The 23016-nt window shown below is 37.5% G+C and overlaps 1 protein-coding gene across 48 annotated transcripts in view; it reads right to left on the reverse strand.

The window, feature by feature from the left end:
* PLA2R1 (phospholipase A2 receptor 1) overlaps positions 1-23016 on the reverse strand; it is a 130397-nt gene that overhangs the window by 12468 nt on the left and 94913 nt on the right. For 24 of the 48 annotated variants that reach the window (XR_008677326.2, XR_010129588.1, XR_010129591.1 and 21 more), the window contains 8 exons: positions 12045-12162; positions 11232-11362; positions 10732-10879; positions 6834-7072; positions 5110-5278; positions 2916-3056; positions 2298-2414; positions 397-573 (listed from right to left, as the gene is read on the reverse strand). Coding sequence is in view for 40 of the 48 variants with exons in the window: in XM_019022733.4 (XP_018878278.3) it covers positions 397-573; positions 2298-2414; positions 2916-3056; positions 5110-5278; positions 6834-7072; positions 10732-10879; positions 11232-11362; positions 12045-12162 (1240 nt within the window). In the remaining 8 variants the exon portion in view is untranslated. The remainder of the gene's footprint in view (positions 1-396; positions 574-2297; positions 2415-2915; positions 3057-5109; positions 5279-6833; positions 7073-10731; positions 10880-11231; positions 11363-12044; positions 12163-23016) is intronic. The other 24 variants (XR_010129589.1, XR_010129592.1, XM_063694904.1 and 21 more) reach the window with 3 other exon arrangements.

Below are 23016 nucleotides of genomic sequence, written 5' to 3' on the forward strand. Positions count from 1 at the left end.
ACAGCAAATATACATAAGCCTAGATTATATTTCCTGAGGCCAAACATAAACCTTAAAAATTCCGAGTAGCAGTCACCAGAACGAAGGTTGCTGGTTTACGTTCCTAGTTCTATTTGCTTGAGGGAAAATGCTTTTTTGCCCATTAGGTGATCAACCTGGGTGACACAAGAAAAATCATAGTCTTTGAGTTGACTTATAATGATTTTTTTTCTCATATCAGAGAAAGAAGGAGCTGAACTATTCTCTGACTTGTTTGGTGCAGAACACAACAATAATGTCAGAATCTGTCTGAATACTCTCTCAACTTGGATTTTAAAACCTTTAAATGCTAAAGAAGTCAGTCAGCGTTAGTTAAGGTAGAATCAAAATGAAGAATTACTCTCTGACTTTACCTACCTGCCTCCATTTTACATATAAAGCCTCTTTTTTCTTGACACGGGGATAGCTGCCATAATCCTTCAGGGATCCTCAAGGCAACACAATGATGGGGCTTGAAGTAGTCTGTGTCTGGCTTCCGAATGCCCCAGTTTGACTGGTCTGTGGGAGTTCCATCAAACCACTTTATGGTTTCATCTGTGAGAAAATTGCTGACTCATTATGAATTATGTGCATGGTTATCAAACATACTAAGACTGGAATTAACCATAAAAAGCAGCCCCTGAATTTTTTTTTTATTTTTTTATTTTTATTTTTATTTTTTTTATTATTATACTTTAAGTTTTAGGGTACATGTGCACATTGTGCAGGTTAGTTACATATGTATACATGTGACATGCTGGTGCGCTGCACCCACTAACTCGTCATCCAGCATTAGGTATATCTCCCAATGCTATCCCTCCCCCCTCCCCCCACCCCACAACAGTCCCCAGAGTGTGATGTTCCCCTTCCTGTGTCCATGTGTTCTCATTGTTCAATTCCCACCTATGAGTGAGAATATGCGGTGTTTGGTTTTTTATTCTTGCGATAATTACTGAGAATGATGATTTGCAATTTTATCCATGTCCCTACAAAGGACATGAACTCATCATTTTTTATGGCTGCATAGTATTCCATGGTGTATATGTGCCACATTTTCTTAATCCAGTCTATCATTGTTGGACATTTGGGTTGGTTCCAAGTCTTTGCTATTGTGAATAATGCCGCAATAAACATACGTGTGCATGTGTCTTTATAGCAGCATGATTTATAGTCCTTTGGGTATATACCCAGTAATGGGATGGCAGCCCCTGAATTTAATGAGACTCTTCAACTAATACATTCAACTCAGTAAATACAGTGATGTACTCAATATCAAAAGGTAGGCATTAATAAAGTTGCCTCTTTATTTTAGGTACAGTGTTCTCATTTAGGTCATTTAGGTTATCATGTTTCTTAATATGACAGTTTGAATTTTGAAATATTCCATATATATATATATAATCAATTTAAAGAAATCATTTGATAAACAAAACTAATCGAGTAAAGAAAAATCCTTTGAAGTCCTAACATCTTCATCATTACAAAATGGCTCACTTTCTAAAAAGATTTTACAGTGAATTTCTTTAATACCAAGCCAGCCATGTACCAAGGCGGTAGGGGCGGTAGGAGAGTCCATCCCATGTGTGGGCAATAGTGTATTGTCTGAAAATAATTTAAAACTAACAATACAGCTAACTAAAAGTTGGTCTGCTTTTTATTATCACCATCTGCTTGAAATTCTAAACAATGTTGGTGATTAAAATACTGCTCCTCGAAAGGGTAGGCTCACCCCCAACCTTGGTACACCACTGTAACAAGCGCTCCATACCAATTAAAATAATTTTCTTCACAAGTACCTTTCAATAACCATCAATTACATAAAGAAAAGAATACCATGCTTCCATTTTATTAAAAACTCTGGTTTTTATGAGTAGCAAATAAGAATCCTAACAGCACAGTTCATCATGGAAACATTTCCATAACTCTATTGTGCTTTTATAACATTTAGAAACCTGGGATATTTTCCAGTAAATATAGTTTTGGTATGCAATGACTAAGTCTGTGAACACAAAGTTCCAGCCAAGCATCTTCCTGCTAAGGATAAAGATAAACATGTTATTGTTTGTTTTTATTTTTGGTGTTCTGGGATTATTTTAAAAGACAAAAGGGTAAAGAAAAGGGTTGCAATGTTGTTTTTGGAAGAAATGGCTTTAGGCTTCATGCTATTTTTTTCTCAGAAAACGTATCCAAGGAGAGTTTTCTGGCTCACAGATGCCATTTTCATCAGCTTTAACAACCATGTATTTATTTATGTCCTCTCCTCTACCCAAATCACTTACTGTTACCATCAAATTGAGCATTCAACCAAACCATCTGGACAGAAGAACCAAAAGCAAACAGCTCTTCTAGGAGAAATGCATTTTCAGCCTCATCCTTGATTGTTAAAAGATTAGAACCTATAAGAGAGACAAGTAGCAAAGGAATATTTGTGTTTACACATAAATATACTTTAAAAAATGTTTCCTATACTATTAATTGTAAAGCTCAGGTTTTGAAAAGTGAAAATTTCCATTATAAAGAAGAGACTTTAAATTAAAAAAGTAAAACCACATTTTTTAAAAGATACAAGCTTGCACGTCAGAAGTTAAGGCATAGAATATTAATTTTAGGGAACATTCAAAATTCATAATGCAAATGCATGCAAAAGGAACGTTTTCTTCAGAAAGTGCAGTATGCTGAGACATCATCTTAGGTTTCCAAATTCTACACTGGACATTGTTTCATATAGTAGCTGTCCTCCAAACAAGCAATTTCAATAGTATTTATTTTTTCAACAGTTTAGTTTTTGTTGCTCCTAAAGTCACTAAATAATGGGATGAATAAAGAAATCCACATTGTTTACTGAAATGGCAAGAAGGAGCACATGAAAGCATTTTTACCATCACAAAAACAATTACCTTCCTTTTTGCAAAATTCATGAGCAGCCTCAAAACTCATACTGTCTAGGACTGTAGAAAGACTGTAGCAATTACTTTTAAATTTTATCCAGGGAATAGATGTTTCTGAGCACAACTCTGGGTGTTCAGATTGTCTTGTTTCTGTGAAGAAAAGCCAGTTATGATTTCAGGGTGGTGACTGGGTTTATTTATTGAGATAAATATTACATTACATTCTATAAAAGATCAAGATAAATATATGTAATAAGATTTTCATGGTAATACTCTGAAAGATTGGGTTTCATGTAAATGATTATAAAACTAGGACCAGTTTATAGCATTTCTGACAGAAATAATCTTTACCTAAACATAACAAGATATGTTAAGGCACAGCTTTGTAGGCTTAGTTTGGGTGCTGCCTGGGTGAGGGTGGCTCTTTCATGTTTACAATTAGCATCCTAAAGGTTGGAACAAGCAGGGGCTATGACTCCCAGAGAGAGTGGCAGCTGACTGATGCTGGCAAAAGAGATTTCCAAATGTATGCATTTCATGCAGTGCTGTGTATTACAGATTTGAAAAGTCCTTACCCACTAATAAACCTGTGAAAGAAAATAATGCATTCAATAAAGTATCATAACATAGCATAACATAAAATAAATAAGGGAACTCCAGGGGGACTTTATTTCAGAGAGCAAGCATGAGAGTTAGACACACCCATGCTGAGATCCCGGCTCCACCACTTACTAGCTGCGTGACCATGGGCATGTTACCTTGCACTTGGTTTCTTTATCTATAAAAGAGAGCTAACAACAAAACCTTTAAAAATATTTTTTTTAATTACAAAAAACTTTTTAAAAGACAAAGTCTCACTCTGTCACTTAGGCTGAAGTGCAGTGGCACAATCACAGCTCACTGCAGCCTCAAACTCCTGGGCTCAAGTGATCCTCCAGCCTCAGCCTCCCAAGTAGCTAGGACTACAGGCACGTACCACCAAGCCCAGATAATTGAATTTTTTTTTTTTTTTTTTTTTTTAATGAGTCTCACTGTGTTAACCAAGCTGGTCTCAAACTCCTGGCCTGAAGAGGTCCTCCTGTTTCTGCCTCCCAAAGTGCTGGGATTACTGGTGTGAGCCACACAGCCACCTTCCTTACAAGTTGAGAAGTTTCAATGAGTTAGAGCCTGACACTTCTTAAGCATTCAATAAATGCATTGTTATTGAAAGGACAAGATTCCAAGAAAAGGCAAGTGCTAACAAAAAAAAAAAAAAAAAAGGAAAAAAGGGAAGGACAGCTTTTATGGTGTTTTAGAAGCAGAATTAGCTTTTCCAAGATATATGTGGCTGTCATTTACATTTAATCCTGAATTGTTTTGATCTAAAAATATATAATTTGTATGTTATTTGATACAGTACCCAGAATGTAAGTAAATACATGCACTTTTACTAAATGAGAGATTTAAAAGGAGGCCAGCTTGTGTTAGTGAGTTCTATGAAGGAAACTTGATTTCTACTCTTGGTACTGGTGATGGACAGCTGTGAGACACTTAGGAAACTATTTAATGCTCTGAGTTTACATTTCATTTTTAATAAAGGGGTTAGGCCAGGTGAACTTAAAGTGTAAATGAGATATTACGTAAAGTGCAGAGCCAGATATCTAGTAAATATCCAAACAATATTGCCATCATCATTATTGTAGCTCTGGAATCCTATCAATCTTTTATTTAAACATGAATCCTCGAAGTCCTCCGCACATGCTTGAAGCCCATGTTTCTCATCTGATTTCCCACCCCTCCCTTACGCCTAACCTGCATTCAGGCAAATCCCAACATCGGCTTTGTCTTACATAAGCCTCGTCCTGTCTTCCTTCCCCTTTTTCATCCAGCTTTTCTCCTCAGAATGCCTTTCCATGTCCCATTATTACCCATCTACACCCACCTATTTATCAAGGCCCATCTGCACTGCCATGTCCTTCAAGAAGCCTTTCTACCTTTCTCTAAATGAATACAATGCATTCTTTTTCTTGATAACCCCCATAACATTTGCTACCTCTCTTATATCATTTTGTAGTTCTGTTATTCTTTACATCACCAACCAGACCAGAGCTTCTTGAAGAGAGACTTCTTACTATACTCATCCTCATATCCTTTGCTTAGCACAGTGTCTTGCATACAGTAGTTACATAAGGTATATTTTTGAGTTGAATAGAATTGAACATACCAGGGGGCACATGACAAATGGCACCTTGCAGAAATGACTCGCAGGCTGTGCTATGCCAGCGTCCGTTGGTGTCGGCAAAAACGCAGTCACCAAGGAGGGAGGACTCCTCGTCTTTCCAAAAAGTGAAAGAAGATTTGGTGCCATCAGACCAGTCAAAATTAAGACCATTCTGTGGAGGAAAACTGAGCCATCATTTCCTTGCCACGACTGCTGGCAGCATCACCCAATGTTATCTGAGCATGCTACAGTTCCCACATCGATTGCTATTTCTGCACACCTTTTTAAAGAGGGGCTAGGACATCTGTGAATACAGCTTGACAAACAGGAATATCTGCCACAAATGAGATCTTTTTTGATTTTTAGGAATTCTTGGCTCCCTGCCACAATGATTTTCTAGTGAGCAATCGGCGTGAAATTGGACCAGTACCTTGTCTTTTACAGTGAAATACATTTCAGATTGATCAAATATTCAAACATAAAATTGAAAACATAAACATGTTAAAGAAAACCTGGTTAAATTTTTTTATACTGTTGGTGTGGGGAAAACCTTTCCAAGTCATAGAAAATCCAGAGGCTATAAAGCAAAACTGACTACATAAAGTTAAAACATTCTGTACTACATGATGCAATAAATAACCATGAAATATCATTCATTTATCTCTCCCACTGGCAAGGATTAAAATTTTGAGAATACCTGGTGTTGACAAGGATGTGAAAAAACTAGACATTATCACATACTGTTGTTGGCATGTAAATTGGTGCTAACTCTTGGAGGGCAATTTGGTAGTACTTGTCAAAATTTTAAGTGTACACAGCAATTTTACTTCTAAAAAATTATCCTACTGGCACAAGGATATTTGTTGTGCATTGTTTATAACTGTGAAAAACTGAGAAGAACCCAAATGTCTATTCACAGGAGAATGGTTTAATAAGTTGTAGTATATCCTTACATGCTGCGTTCTAAAGAATTCATGAGATTTTTATGTGCTGACATGTGAAGTTGTTAAAGATAAATTAAAAAGCAAGTTTAAAGACAGCATGTAGAATAGGATCTCATTTGTGCTTGAAAAACAATGTACATATTCTTCCATTACATGAATATATATGTGTATACACGGAAAATTTCTAGATGGCACACAAGACAGTGTTCACAATTACTAACATTAGGGAGTAGAACTAGGGGTCAGGATAGACTAGTTTACTTTTCACTACTTTGAGTGTACAATATTTTTATTTAAAAAAATGAAAATAACGTATTCTCTAAACCACATCCCTAGAGGAAAATAAAACCTCAAGTGCTTAATTATAAGGGGTACTAAACTAATTAATAATCACATTTCTAGACAAGAAGCATGATTCGTTTTTTCTTGGGGATTCATTAAATGCCACAAATTCCCAAATGCAGTGCTTGAGTTTCAGATGTGTTCCAGTGCACATGCAAGGCAGTATCGGGGTACTTGGAAATTTTCAGAGAACCTTTGAATGGTATTAATTTCCAGACATTAGGCAAGTGGATGTTTACCCTAAAGAGGTGTGCACTCTTATTTTGTAGTCATAGGCTGTTCATAAGGTTGGTCAGATAATTGCATAAACCAATTATTTAAGTGTTATATTTATTATTATTTTTGGGATTTTTTTTTCAGTGCTAATTTCAGTGGCCAGATCATGAAGGAGGTAGATGGTAAACTTATTCAAGGATGTCTCAAGGGAGTTAGGATACCTACATCTGTGGTGAACAGTCCAATCCAGTGGGCATATCCTAGCCGGTTGAGGACAACAGTGAGGAAGGACTGGTGATACTGGTCTGTGATGCTGACCAGTTGTGCTCCGTGCATCAGGCAGGTTTTTATTGCTGCATACCAAGTCATATTTGCATTAATTATTTTGTAAGTTCTGTTTCCGTATTCTAAGGTATTGGGCATTGGATACATATCAGATGTATTTACACCGTGTCCAGAAGTATCTAGAACAAGAACAGCAACAAAAGTCATTTGCAGCATCTGGATGACAAAGGAAGAGGCAAAGCTTAGCATAGATCCTTGTCAGTATGATCCATGCTGATCAGAGTGCTTTCTTCTGGAATTGACTGTTTCAAAACAAGAACACTATCTGAAAGTGTAAGTGATGCGAAAAAATGAGAACACTCAGGAAATTTAATGAATTGTTTTTCAAAAACATAAACATAGATTGAACCATTTCTAGAAGATTTCCCAGTTTTGACCATCCTTTATCAAATTGACTGCTTTTTGGTGGAACTGATGGTGATCTTCTTAGGTGGGTTTCACTCCACTAACTACACTTGGCTTAATCCACACCGCTGTGGCAGAACTTAATGCTTATTAATAGCAGAGAGGCACATGTTACATAGTCATATATTGCATTGCAAACCTAATATCACAGGTGCATATTATCAGGTAAAATACTTGATTACACTTTTGAGACTGATAGTCACTATTATGCTTAATGTTTGCATGTATAAATTCTAAAAGGAATTTAAAAAAATAAAGTTAATAAATTCTTAGAAATACACACTGTTCTTATAAACAGTTACTATCAATATGTCATCTGTCAGAGTCAAAGTTTATAAATTAAAAGGCAAGGTTTTCCCACACGTTGTCAAGCATTGGTGCTTGAGCGTCTGTGAGTGGCTGTGATCATGTGAAAACCAAGCCTGTGTTTATGAACACGTGTTTCCTCTCTAATATGTGCATTTGCCTTTCTGTTTACATAGAACATATGTTCTATATGTTATGTACTAGGATATGTATAGAACATATGTTAGGATATGTATAGAACATAGGATATGTATAGAACATATGTTCTATATGTTATGTACTAGGATAGACTAAAGGTTTAGAAAACCTAAAGGACAAAAACAAGGTAAGAGTTTTTGTACCTTCTGATCCAAAGTGACTTGAATTTCTGTGTACTGGTTTTACTACATTTGGTGTTGGAAAGAAGCATGTGAGGTGTGGATAGGTCATGAGGCTGGGACTTAATCCTATTCCTGGCCCTAACTGGCTAAGAGCTCTTGGGCAAATTAACCTTTCTAAACCTCAAATTTATGGTCTACAAGAGATGATGAGGGTCTCCCTTGGAGGGGTGTGGATGGAATTGAATGAGATATCCACATAAGGCACACACTATTGTATGGAGACACAGAAAGCATCCTATGAATGTTGCTTCTTGCTCCACTCTCCTCCTCCGGTCATACTCCCCCCGAATAAAAATGGCAAAGTGGGAAACTGACCTTTATCTGAAACCATTACCTCAATACAGCAGCTGTACATATGGAAAAACCAAAGTAAAATGAATCTCTTTAATTTCTGTAAATTGTGATGGATCACACTTTTATCATATTTTTATTCTTTGCTATTAGTCTGTGCCCAGCCTACGTGCCCAGTGTAATGGTTATTCATACAAAATCAAAATAATATCAAAGTAGCTATTTTAAAATGCTAACAATTCATAACATTAAATGACATTTTTTGTATATGTTACCCAAATGCCAATTTGACTGTTTTTTCCCCACTGAGTTATATGTCTGTATTTTTACATATATAAATTTCTCCATATGTAATTGATTCCATTAAGTTTCAAAACAAGTGATTTTGAGCAGCATGGTTTTGCCACCCATTGCCCTGAAAAAGAAGGATCTATTGGAAACCAAGTTCTAAACTGGGGAGTCTTGCTTTGCCCTTGTGTCTCTTCTTATTCAGTTTCTTAATTTTTTTGGCAGATAAAAGACTTTGGGCTCAAGCCCAATGTAAGCACATATGTATCTGACAAACAGAGAAGAGGAGCAGAACTTGAATATTTATTGTTGGCTACAATAACTAGTGTAGTTGAACAATACTTTCTGGAAATGATAGAAAAAACTATATCGTTTGTTAAATATATGCTAGAAGTATGCTAAGTGTTATACATACATAGAGTGTGTGAGATGGCTATTGCCACATTTTGCAGATGCAGAAATCATGATCACAGAAGATAAGTAACCTTGACTGAAGCTTATCTACAAAGAAGGGTGGGAACCCATGTGTGGTAGGCACTCCAGTGCCTATGCTCTCAATCACCACTATTCTGTACTATCTCTAAAGGAAAATCTACAGTTAGTCCCAAAAATACCAAAGAGAGAAAGTGATCAGAGGGCACATTCCAAGAATAAATAAACATCAAGGTAGTGGAATAGAATCATTGTGTTTAACTGAGACACCTTGAGTGTGTTATTTTTGTTTTGTTTTCCTGGAGACAGAGTCTCACTCTGTAGCCCAGGCTGGAATGCAGTGGTGCAATCTCGGCTCACTGCAACCTCCGCCTCCCGGGTTCAAGCGATTCTCATGCCTCAGCCTCCCTAGTAACTAGGACTACAGGCACCTGCCACCACGCCCGGCTAATTTTTTGTATTTTAGTAGAGACGGGGTTTCACCATGTTGCTCAGGCTGGTCTTGAACTCCTGAGCTCAGTCAATCCACCCGCCTTGGTCCCCCAAAGGCTAGGATTACTGGCGTGAGCCACCGTGCCTAGCAAGGATGACTTATGTTTTTAAGCCTCAAGTTCCTCATCTGTAAAATGGGAGACTTTTATCTACTTCATAGAACTGTCTTGAGGATTTTGTGGCATACCGCGCATACACTCAAGGCACAGGGTCAGGCACATCATAAGTGTGTAAGTACCTGGCATGCTCATATTATTTCTTTCCCTACAAGGCTCTGCTGTTCCCATATTACTCTCGCTGTTACAGATCTAGTATCATTTTTTCAGTTCCTGACCACTATAATGTTTAAGTGGTAACAGAACCAGAAATGGAGCTTCTCTGGCACTGCTTTTTTGAGGATGAGTTGATAGTAACATTAGAGACTTCACACGTATGCCACATTAAGAAGTAAAATTCCTATTCCAAATAAGTATATGTATGTGTATATATATATATATGTGTATATATATATATGTGTGTGTATATATATACATATATGCGCTAGGCTGCCCAGAGTTCCATACAGCTCTAGACACCAACTATGGCTTTCTTGGGTGGTGTGGACAGGGATACCCAGCATTCAGAAAAAGCATGAGCTGTTGTTGTTTTTATTTATACTACTCAAGGTCAGTTATAGTGCATTCACACTACTCATTGACCCTGTTGGCTATTTGTAATAGTGTGGCTTTGGCATTTCACACAGAAACCATTTGGGGGTTCTGCCCATCAGATCTAGAAGCTCGCTGCATGCCACATTTAGCCACAGAGACCATTTTCAGGGTTCCAAAAAAGGAGCAAATATGAGTTGGTTTATTTCCCTGATTCTTTCCCAACATTTTCTCAGTGACCTTTATAAATTACCTGAACAGATACATAATCCCAGAATGAAGCAGTAAAGCCATTTAATATGACTAAGATAGATACATAAATTTGGTCATCACTCAAGTGGCCTCGGCAGTCCTTAGAATCCCACTAAAGGGCATAAGCCTAGGGTAGAGGAGATTAAATAACTTATGTAAAGCCAAAGAAGAAGTGCCTGACACTGTTAGCTAGGAAACTGTTAGCTACACAGCTGTGTAAAACCAACATGAAAGAGAAGGATGGACTTTGGAAATGAAAGGAATAAAAACCCAAATATTTCTTACCTTGCATTTTTTCACAAACAAACCCATAGCCTTCCTTTCCACAGTCTTCAAAATACCATTTTCCAGTGAAATGAAAATTAGGATTACTTGAGAGCAAGGCACAGAGAGGAATGTGTTTCTGAACTTCAGTGGTATTGTGACTTGGAATCTTTAAAATAATACACGTTATCAAAAGTATGATAACATATAGCATTATTATAACATTAAAATTTTTATTAAGAACGTTATTTTTAAAATTAAGACACCATTATTCCTTTATTCACATTTAATAAACTTATTCACAAGTCATTTCATAACCTACAAAATAAACAATTATTGTGATGAGTAAAGTAATTATATTAATGGAACACATAAAATTACATTAAAAATTAATATATTAATAAAAAACTAATACAAATTTATACCTACAAAATATAGGAAATAAAAAAAGCTTTAGTAAACAAGTCTTGAATAAAATATCTTGCCAAAGTGATCTCCAAAAAATAAATCTTAAAACTTACATTTATTATATCAAATGGAGACCAGTTAGAATATACCACAGGCTTTCCATTTAGCCATGTTTCATAATCATCATTTTGTAAACCTATCCACACACTGGTGGTCTGGCCAAAAAGATTCATAGTAATGAAAGCTGAAAAACAGGAATACATTATCTAATTTAATACTGTAGAAAGCATTTGGGTAATCACTGCATCCTATTTATAGCTATGATTATATTTAAATGCCAGCAAAACATAATTATGAATCATTTATAGGAATTTGTTACTTTATCCTTGTTAAGGTAATGCAGTTTCTTTCACTTTTGTTTTAGTTTAAATTGACAGAAATTAGCTGGATAACCTGAGATTTCATCATATCATTAACAAAACAATTTCCAGTGTTCATTAATTACCTTTCTAAACAAAAGAGGATTTATCTGCTATATTTAAACTAAAGTATATAATTGATTAAATATCAAATAAAAGCATGTAGGTAAATGTAAAGGGATCTAAAAATCATACCATGCAGTTACATGTAGATCATACTTTTTAGCCATTTTGAAATATAGGCCATGAATATGTCCTTATTCTTTCCACTGCTACTGGTGAGAGACAAGGCTCCAAAACCCAGCAGTTTATAAGCAATGCAGTACACTAACTTTTACAGATATCATGAAATAAAACCTATGGGTCAAACTGAAAACTCGTGTATCATCAGCAACACAGTATTTTAAATGTTGATTTGGGAATGTTAGTATAGGTGGGGGGGGATATTTTAATAAATACTTGAGTAAAAATGGTTATCTTGGCCTGGTTGGATCTTGAGTACTCTACCTTGCTCCACCTCACTTTCAATGGCGACCAGGGTCCCCCCTTCTTCAGCACAGAAATGTTGAGCATGCGGCCAGTTCTTCCAACTGCTTGGGTCTTTGGGGATATTCAGCAGAAGGCACTATCAAAAAATGTCAAAACAAAACATTCATTTCTGTATCTTTCTAAGTGAATTAAAAAGTTCCCAAAGACACTGAATACCAGCTTTGAAAATTCTTTATAATTTTCTTGGGCAGAAAGAACTCATTTTTCTTTCAACTCCTCCAAAGGTGTTACAGTAAAACAAAGAGGAGCAGCTTTCAGGGTGAGTTAATGACTTGCCTGCATTTGCAGCAGGCAGGAACAGAAGCAGGGATGCGTTTTGTCTTGTGAAATGTCAGAATAGTGCCTTCAGCACAATGACAAGTAGTATTCTTCCTAAAAAGGAGCCACTCTGATTGCAAAGTTTACACGGGCACATTTAATCTAAAAAAAAAAAAACAAAAACATTCTGGGGGTGGCAATGAACAGCTTAGTTCAATTTTATTTACAAACACACTTCCTTACTTTAAGTGAGAGAGAAATAATGGGGAGTCAAACACATCAGGTGTTTAAATTCACTAAATACTTGAGTCAGCCATTTGGTCACTAAGTCTATTGGGAAGAGCCAGAGAAGAAAAATAAATGATCCCAGTGGGATAGAAAGCAAGGGTATGATCAAAGAAACCTGGGAAGAAGTAGAAATGAAGGGGAAGGTTGGCCATCAATGTTAGAGGGAACACAGAAAAGGTTGTGGAATTTGGCAATAAAAGTTGAGTGTTATGCAAGAGAGAATCATGTCTGCATCATGGCAGAGGTTTCTTTTCTTTTCTTTTTAATTTTTTTTTGAGATGGAGTCTTGCTCTGTTGCCCAGGCTGGAGTGCAGTGGTGATATCTCGGCTCACTGCAACCTCTGCCTCCTGGGTTCAAGTGATTCTCCTACCTCAGCCTCCTGAGTAACTGGGACTACAGGTGCACACCACCATGCCTGGCTAATTTTTGTATTTTTAGTAGAGATGGGGTTTCACCATGTTGGCCAGGATGGTCTTGATCTCTTGACCTTGTGATCCATCTGCCTTGGCCTCCCAAAGAGTTGGGATTACAGGTGTGAGCCACCGCGCCCTGCCACAGAGGTTTCTTTCTTATGGGATGAGAAATGGAATGATACATACTTGGCAGGACAGGCAGGGTTGAAGATAAGTTAGTTTGTTTTTCCCTGAAAGTTCGATGAAATTTAAGAATGTTGGTAGGAACAGATGGAGTTTGGTGAGAGGAAAAGATAGAAGAGAAAGGTTATAATGGATCAGGCAAAATTCCAGAGAGGTCAGGAGAAACTTTATGCAAAGGATGTTTCATCTGGAACTTGCTGGGGATTCTTCTCTCATAATCAATTCTCTCAGCAATGAACACAGATAACCCTAGTCATTGATAGGTCAGATCCTAAGATCTCGCCACTGCAGGATAATTCTAGGTTAGCGTGGAAACCTACACTTGAAAAAGCATCCTTTCCTACCTTATTTTGAAATGATATCTGATATAGTTTGGATGTCTGTTCCCTCCAACTCTCATGTTGAAATGTAATTCCCAGTGTTGAAGGTGAGGCCTGGTGGGAGGTGATTGGATCATGGGGCAGATCCCTCTTGAAGGCTTAGGACCATCCCCTAGATGATCAACGAGTTCTCAGTTCATGCGAGATCTGATTGTTTAAAAGTCTGGAACCTCCTCTCACCTCACCCTCTTGCTCTTGCTCTTGCCATGTGACATGCTGGTTCCCTGTTACCTTCTGCCATGATTATAAGCTCCCTGAGGCCCTCACCAGTAGCAGGTGCCGGCACTATGCTTCTTGTACGGCCTGCGGAACTGTAAGTCAAAATAAACCTATTTTCTTCATCAGTTACCCAGTCTCAGGTATTCCTTTATAGAAATGCAAGACTGGTCTAATACAATCTCTTCCCCCATCATTCTTTAATTTCCAAATTTTTCAGTTCTCCACCCCTTCCCCACCATCATACACCCCTTAAAAGCAGAGAGACTAAGTCTTACTCCTCTTTGAACATCACACCAGAGAAGGCCCCTAGTAAACATTTATTAAGCAAAATAAAAGCCAACAGACCCTAAAATGGTTGTCAAATGACATTGTCAGTCATTCTAAATTTAGCTCAGTGGTTCTCCAACAGGACAATTTTGCCCCTCAGGGTATATTTTGATAATGCCTGCAGATATTTTTCACTGTTACAATTGGGGAGGGGATTGCTATTGGCAACTACTGGGTAGAGACAAGGATGCTGCTAACCATTTGCAAAGCACAGGTCAGGTCAGTCTTTCAAAAGAAAGAATTATCTGACCCCAAATGTCAATACTGTAAGGTAATTCTTTTTAAAACTCAGTCCTGATCATGTCACTCTTTAGTTTAAACCCTTCAGGAATTTTCCACTACTCTTAGGATAAAAACCAGAAACCCTGAACTAGCTTGAGGTTGAGTTGCCAACTAAGAGAGAAAATACATTTTCAATTCTTCTGGTCCTTTTTGTCTTGTTTGCTTCACAAATAAACTGAATTGGCTTTCAAGAAGTTTAATTTTATAACAACTATCCTTTTATCTATTTCCTTTCATTTTGCCTCTTTCCTCTAATTACAAATTCTAAACAGTGGCACATATTAATTATTGGGAAGTCTTATCATTTAATGTGAATTCACCTTGTGTTCAGATAGTTACACTAATGAACCATTCATAAATACCAATGAACCTCATTGGTTCAGTTAGCTCAATAAATCTCTCCAGAAAAACATCTCCTCTGCTTCCTCTATGTTTGCCTCAGCCAGGATTTACTAGCTTGACTACGGAAGTGTGGCCTGCCATTACCACGACTTCATTGTTTCTAAAAATATAACATGTTTACTAACACACTCCGAAATTGTGTCATTAATAATTAAGGCAAAGCAGCAAGATGAAGTACAGCATCCTTAATTTAAAATTGTTTACTTACTAATTTGCAAAATGTGATCAAGTTTAATGCATCTCTGATTATTGCTGTGAATTAATGGGGTCCTACTGTATTCTAAATGGGTTTTCAATATAAAATTCTTTTTTGTCTCAAAATCATTTCTAGCTCAATATATGAAAATGAAATTCAGTTCCCTCCAAACTTGGTCCTTTCCCAGTGTTCCTACTCACAATGAATGGCACGGTCTGCATGCACTTATACACATACAATAAGCCTGAAGCCTCAGAGGCATCCTTACCTTCCCACTCCATTTCCCCAACAGCCATACCATTTGGACATCTCATTTCCCAAAAAGCCCCCTCACCCATCCCCATTCCGACTGCCTCATGGTCTCTGCCACCACTATCTTAGCCCAACCTACCAATCTCTTGCCTGCACTACAGCAATAGCTTCCTAACTGCCCTTACCTTTCTCACCCTTGCCCTTCTCCCATATATCCTTGGCACTACATCTAGAGTAACTTTTTAAAATTTGGTCCTGGTCACGTCCTTCTTTAGTTCTAAACCCATCAAGGGTTTCCCACTGCTCTTAGGATAGAGGCCAGAAGTCCAACACGGTATCACCCTTTCCACTTCTTTTGTCTCACCTTCAGCCACTCTAGTTCTCTATGCTTCCTTTAGTTTCTTAAATGTCATACTCCCACCTTGCTGCAGGACCTTAGTACATGCAGCTCCCCCTATTTTTAATGTTCCCTGCCTTTCTGACCACTTCAGTCAGGTCCTCTGGCTATACACTTTTCTAGAACCACATACTTTCCTTCATCACGTACACCACAGTTTTAAATTACACAGCCATTTTCCTGATCGATTTACTAATGTTTGTTCTCCCTCTAGTGTGTAAGCACCAAAAGAGAAGGGGCTGTGTCTGTTTTTCCTCACCACTGAATTCCCGACATCCAGATAGTAAATGAATGAATGAATAAAGTGCTCCAATTTGAATAAATTCCAAAAAGAGGTGAGAGTATTTTTAAGAAAAAACTATGTTATGCACAAAATCAAATATTGACTAATCCCAAACTAGACGGTGCAAAGCAGCCATTACCACTCAATCCAGGTCTTGAATAAAAATACGTAAGTAGAAGCACAAGAGTTAATCACATACACACACTTAGAATTTCTTCCTCCCACAGATCTGCTGGGACAAGTATCTTAGATGACTCATTCTTCCTGGGTAAACCCCTGGTCAACCTCTGTTACATTGTCAAACACAGAGAAAACTATTTATGAGACATTAGAAAAGATGCTTGATTTCTGTGTATCTCAGTTTTAAAACCCACTTTTAAAACCCACTTAATTTGCCAACGAAGTGGGATTTTTTTCCTTAGAAATAACCAATAAAAATTAGTCCTAGGAAATTCACAAACAATAAGCAAAGTTTAATGGGACATAATATATTGGAACTCATTTCAGAATTGTGAAGTAAAGAAGGTCCATCATTGTTATCTCCCAGTTTTCCTTCTGTAGCTTTATTTGTTAATAGGGAAAAACCATCCCACTGCTCTCAGCTATCAACTCTCCTATTAACAGTTTTTCTAATAATCTGATAAACTTACTTGTTTCAAGATGTTGATGACAGATGAGGCAATCTCAAAAATATTTCCCTTTTAAAAATAAAGGAAAGTGTTGAGACAAAGGAGAGAAACTCCAGTGGTGGAATTTTAGGCATTAATGTGCAGGAGAAGGCACTGTGGGTGGGGAGACATGCATGGTGACTCTGACATTGTGCCAGGTGAATTGCCACCTACTTATGAAGCCTGCTGTGATGATATCCTTTGTAATCAAATGCTCCTAATGCCTTGAAGAAAGAGTTGTGGAACTATGACTGTTGAATTGCTGGGTAAATATTGGCCACACATTAGAATAACTGAGGGAGCTTTAAAAAAATACAGATGCCTGGATCCCATGCAGATCAGCTAAATCAGAATCTTCAGGACGTCTCCTGCACTTTGATGTTTTTAAAAAGCTCACCTGCTGATTCTAAATATTTGACCAGGGCTGAAAACTACTGATCTAGCTGTTATCAATAATTTTTTTTATAACTCTGAGCTACATGAGGGTGTTTTAATCATGCCCCAGGGCCAGCTTCAGAAGGCGCCACCCCTCCCCGCCATTCTCATGCACATATTTATTCCCCTCTCTATTCCTTTCATGGGAAGCATTCACTTGCTCTTTTGCCCTGGGTCTGCTCCACCATCACTGCCACCATTCCCATAGATACACACTCTCTGCGTGTGTACAAGAGGACACATGGGATGGAGCTGAACTGTGTGGGTAAAAATCAAGTTTGGGGGAAGGATAATAGCAAAAGGCTGAACCAGAAACAACTATTCCAGGTTTCTAAGAATTATTTATCAAATGCTAAGGATTTGACTTGTCATTAATTTCCTTAAAATATCCTCTTTTAATCCTAGAAGAAAACCTGGGCAATACCATTCAGGACATAGGCATGAGCAAAGACTTCATGCCTAAAACACCAAAAGCAATGGCAACAAAAGCCAAAATAGACAAATGGGATCTAATTAAACTAAAGAGCTTCTGCACAGCAAAAGAAACTATCATCAGAATAAACAGGCAACCTACAGAATGGGAGAAAATTTTTGCAATCTATCCATCTGACAAAGGTCTAATATCCAGAATCTACAAAGAACTTAAACAAATTTACAAGAAAAAAACAAACAACCCCATCAAAAAGTGGGCAAAGGAGATGAACAGACACTTCTCAAAAGAAGACATTATGTAGTCCACAGAAATATGAAAAAATACTCATCATCACTTGTCATTAGAGAAATGCAAATCAAAACCACAATGAGATACCACGTCAGGCCAGTTAGAATGGCAATCATTAAAAAGTCAGGAAACAACAGATGCTGGAGAGTATGTGGAGAAATATGAACACTTTTACACTGTTGGTGGGAGTGTAAATTAGTTAAACCATTGTGGAACACAGTGTGGTGATTCCCCAAGGATCTAGAACTAGAAATACCATTTGACCCAGCAATCCCATTACTGGGTATATACCCAAAGGATTAGAAATCATGCTGCTATAAAGACACATGCACACGTTTGTTTATTGCAGCACTATTCACAATAGCAAAGACTTGGAACCAACCCAAATGTCCATCAATGATAGACTGGATAAAGAAAATGTGGCACATAAACACCATGGAATACTATGCAGCCATAAAAAAGGATGAGTTCATGTCCTTTTTAGGGACATGGATGAAGCTGGAAACCATCATTCTCAGCAAACTAACACAGGAACAGAAAACCAAACACCACATGTTCTCACTCATAAGTGGGAGTTAAACAATGAGAACACATGGACATAGGGAGGGGAACATCACACACCAGGGCCTGTTGGGGGCTGGGGGCCTAGGGGAGGGATAACATTAGGAGCAATACCTAATGTAGGTGACGGGTTGATGGGTGCAGCAAACCACCATGGCACGTCTATATCTATGTAACAAAATTGCATGTTCTACACATGCACCCCAGAACTTAAAGTATATAAAAAAATCCTCTTTTACACATGAGAGGAGGCATGAGTTAGTAACTAGGACAGTTGTGTTCATGCTTTTGGGTTGTTCACTATCTGTACCAGAAATGTGATTTGGAGATCAGCTAGACATTCCTTTATGCCTGTTCCCTAGAGACCATGCCAGGATAAACTTGTTCTAACAGTTGTGAAAAACTAATTGTCACATACTGGAGTGAATTCAAAATGGATCAACAACCTAAATATAAACGCTAAAACCATGAAGCTCTTAGACGAACACACAGGGGCAAATCTTCATTACCTTGGATTTGGCAGTGAATTCTTAAGTATGATACCAAAAGCACAAGTGACGAAACAAAAAGTAGATAACTGGGTTTCATCAAAATTAAAAACTTTCGTGCATCAAAGGACATTATCAAGAAAGTTAAAAGACAACCTACATAATGACTGAAAATATTTATAAATCATATATGGGATGGGTTTTAATATTTAGAATATATAAGGAATTCCTATAACTCAACAATAAAAAGGCAAATGATCCAATTTAAAAATGGACAAAGGACTTTAATAGACGTTTTTCCAAAGAAGATAAACAAATGGCTAACAAGCACATGAAAAGATGCTCAACTTCATCAGATAATAGAGAAATGCAAATCAAAATCACAATGAAATAACACCTAACGTGCTCTAGGATGGCTATATAATAGCCAGAGTTGGCAAAGATGTGGAGAAATTGAAACCCTCACACACGGCTAGCAGGATTGTAAAATGGTTTGGTCGCTGTGGAAGAACATTTGTCAGTTCCTCAAAAAGCTAACTACTGAGCTACCATATGACCCAGCAATTCTATTCGTAGGTATACATTCAAAAGAATTGAAAATAGGGACTCAAACAGACTTACACACCAATGTTCATTGAAGCATTATTCACAATAGTCAAAAGGTGAAAACAACCCAAGTGCGCATCAACAGATGAATGAATAAACAAAATATGCAATATTCACACACACACACACACGCCTATGCCACACAGGAATATTATTCAGCCACAAGAAGGAATGCAATTTTGATATATGCTAAAGCACAAATGAACCTTGAAAACATCATGCGAATAGGCCAGACACAAGGACAAATATTGTATGAGTTAGCTAATATGAAATATCTAGAATAGGCACATTCACAGGGATAGAGAATAGATTAGAGGTTACCAGGGGATGGGGAACAGGAAGTTAGTGCTTAATGGTTACAAAGTTTCTGTTTGGGATAGTGAGAATGTTTTGGAAATAGAGATGATGGTTGTATAACATTGTGCATGTAATTAATGCCATTGAATTGTACACTCAATAATGGTTAAAATGGCAAATGTTATGTTACATTATTTATGACCATAAAAATGCTTTAAAAAACTAATTGCCAAAGGTTTTAATAAAAGACTTAGTAACACTCAGTGTCTTATTGAATATTAGCTACAAGTTTCTCATACTAAAATGTGAAAATAATTTATACCTGGTAGAAAGATTTTATAGTTTGAGAAAATAGGAAGTATACAGAAAGTATCAATAATTAAAAAATAGTGTACCTCATTACCATAGTAAAGTTTTAGAGTAAATTACACTATTCTAGAAAATATCTCATGGTGCCACTGAGCTCATTGTGTCATAGAGCTAAGCTGACATGGCAACCATTTTTTTAAAAAAAAATTATTAAATACTTCATTTTTTAAAGAGCAGTTTTAGGTTCACAGCAAAGTTAAGAGGAAGGTACAACTTTGGGAGACCGAGGCGGGCGGATCACCTGAGGTCAGAAGTTTGAGACCAGCCTGGCATGGTGAAACCCCGTTTCTACTAAAAATACAAAAATTAGTCGGGCGTGGTGGCAGGCACCTGTAACCCCAGCTACCTGGGAGGCTGAGGCAAGAGAATCACTTGAACCTGGGAGACAAAGGTTGCAGTGAGGGGAGATCATGTCACTGCACTTCAGGCTGAGTGACAGACTGAGAGTCCGTCTCAAAATAAAAAAGGAAGGTACAGAGATTTCCCACCTGATCCACGCATACACAGCCTCCCCCATTATCAACATGCCCCATCACCCCAGAATGGTACATCTGTTACAATTGATGAACCTGCATTAACACATCATAACCACCCAAAGTCCATAGTTTACATTAGGGTTCACTCTTTGTGTTGTACATTCTATGAGTTTGTACAAATGTCTAATGACATGCATCCACCATTGTGCTATCATACAGAGAATTTTCACTGCCCTAAGAATCTTCCACAACTTCATCCTTCCCTCCCTGCAACACCTGGCAACCACTGATCTTTTTACTGTCTCTCTAGTTTTGTCTTTTCCAGAATGTCATATAGTTGGAATCATACAGTATTGTAGGCTTTTCAGATTGGCTTCTTTCACTTAGTAATATGAATTTAAGTTTCCTCCATGTGTTTTAAAGGCTTGATAGCTAATTTCTTTTTAGCACTGAGTAATATTCCATTGTGTGGTTGTACCAGTTTATTTATTCACCTACTAGGGACATCTTGATTGCTTCCAAGTTTTGGCAATTAAGAATAAAGATGTTATAAATATTCATGGACAGGTTTTTACATATACATAAGTTTTCAACTCCTTTGGGTGAATACCAAGGAGTGTGATTGCTGGATCAAATGGTAAAAGTATGTTTAGTTTTGTAAGAAACTGCCAAACTGTCTCCCACAGTGGCCGTACCATTCTGCATTCCCACCAGGAGTGAATGAGAGCTCCTGTTGTTTGGCTCCCTTGCCAGCATGTAGTGTTGTCAGTGCTCTGGATTTGGGCCGTTCTAGTAGCTGTGCAGTGGCAAATCACTCATTGTTGTTTTAATTTGCATTTCTGCAGTAGCAGTCCTTAAGTGCCAACGTGAAGTGGCAGGCCTAGGAAAGGGGCAAGACCACCAGACTCAGGGTCAGAAAACAAAAAGTGCGTCTTGGCCTGATGCGTATTCACTGTGAAGTTTCAGAAAAGTCACACAATTTTGTTAGCATCTGTCTTCTCATATGTAAAATGAGGATAGTAATTCTATATATTTTTAAAATTCAGTGATACAAGAAATAAACATACAAGCAATTAGCTAAGAGGGGACGTAACTCAAATGTCCACCAATGGATGACTGGATAAACAAAATGTAGTATATCCATACAATGGAATATTGTCCAACCGTCAAAAGGAAGTCCTGTCGCATGCCAGTGTGGGTGAACCTTGAGGACATTATGCTAACTGAAATAAGCCAGTCACAAAAAGGCAAATACTGTCTGATTCCACTTACATGAGGTATCTAAAGTAGTCAAATTCAAAGACACAGAAAGTAGAACAGCAGTTGCCAAGGGGTTCAGGGTAGGGAAGAACAGGGAGTCGTTTAATGGGTACAGTTTCAGTTTTGCAAGATGAAAAAGGTCTGGAGATTTGTTGAATGACAGTGTGAGTATGTGATACTTAACACTAGTAAACAGTAAACAAAAATGGCTAGAATGGTGAATTCTATATTGTGTGTATTTACCAGATATTAAAAAAATTTAAAAGTCAGTGCCAAATGTCTGGTGGGTACTCAATGAATGTGTGAAAAATCCAAGTGGCCTCATTTCTCAAATTAACAATGGGAGGAAGATCACAAAGGAGAGAAAGCCCTGCCAATATAACTGAACACTTAGATTAAAAATTGGCTGTCCACAATTGAAGAGGAATTTCATATTAGCATATGAAATGATGACACAGTTTGGGTTTTTTAATTTTCTAAGAGTTAAACAATTATAATTTTGGATGCATTTTAATTACTTCCACCTAAGGCCTATAAAGTTATTTTATTATAAAATATGAAGAGTAGGGGGAGTCTAGGCCTTAATTGAAGGCAGCATCAGAAATAATAAATCTGGTTTAAAATATCCCCACTGGCAATTTTTTTTTCTTAATTCAAATCTGCATGGAAGCACCAGCTTTATGAGGCTCAAGACGACATTGACCAAGCTAAGTTATTAGTCCCTCAATTCACTAGCGGGCAGAGCTCTACGCCGGCTCCAGGCAGGGAAAACACAAGAGTAGGAGATGGAGTCTGGGTCCTCTGAAATTTACAGCTTATTTGGGAGCAGAACCTAGACACACAGGCATGCAGGCACATACATACACATGTGCACACACACGCACACACATGAGCACACACACACATGCATATGCACACACACATGCATACATGCATATACATACATATGTTACACCTAATGAAACATTCATACAGCACAATAAATGACTATGCCAACAGTAAAACTGAGTATAGAAACGAGGGGCAGTGTCCAGGCTGTTTTTGACAAAAATCTTTTGTTCCAAAAGATTTGTTACTAAATGGAAAACTCAAATTTCTTGAAAGTTGTGACAAAAAAATTCCAGGTCCTATGGACAACTCACAGCTTTTAAAAGCCACTTTCACTTTT

This window comes from Gorilla gorilla, chromosome 11 (genome assembly GCF_029281585.2).
Source record: "Gorilla gorilla gorilla isolate KB3781 chromosome 11, NHGRI_mGorGor1-v2.1_pri, whole genome shotgun sequence".
Taxonomy (NCBI): domain Eukaryota; kingdom Metazoa; phylum Chordata; class Mammalia; order Primates; family Hominidae; genus Gorilla; species Gorilla gorilla.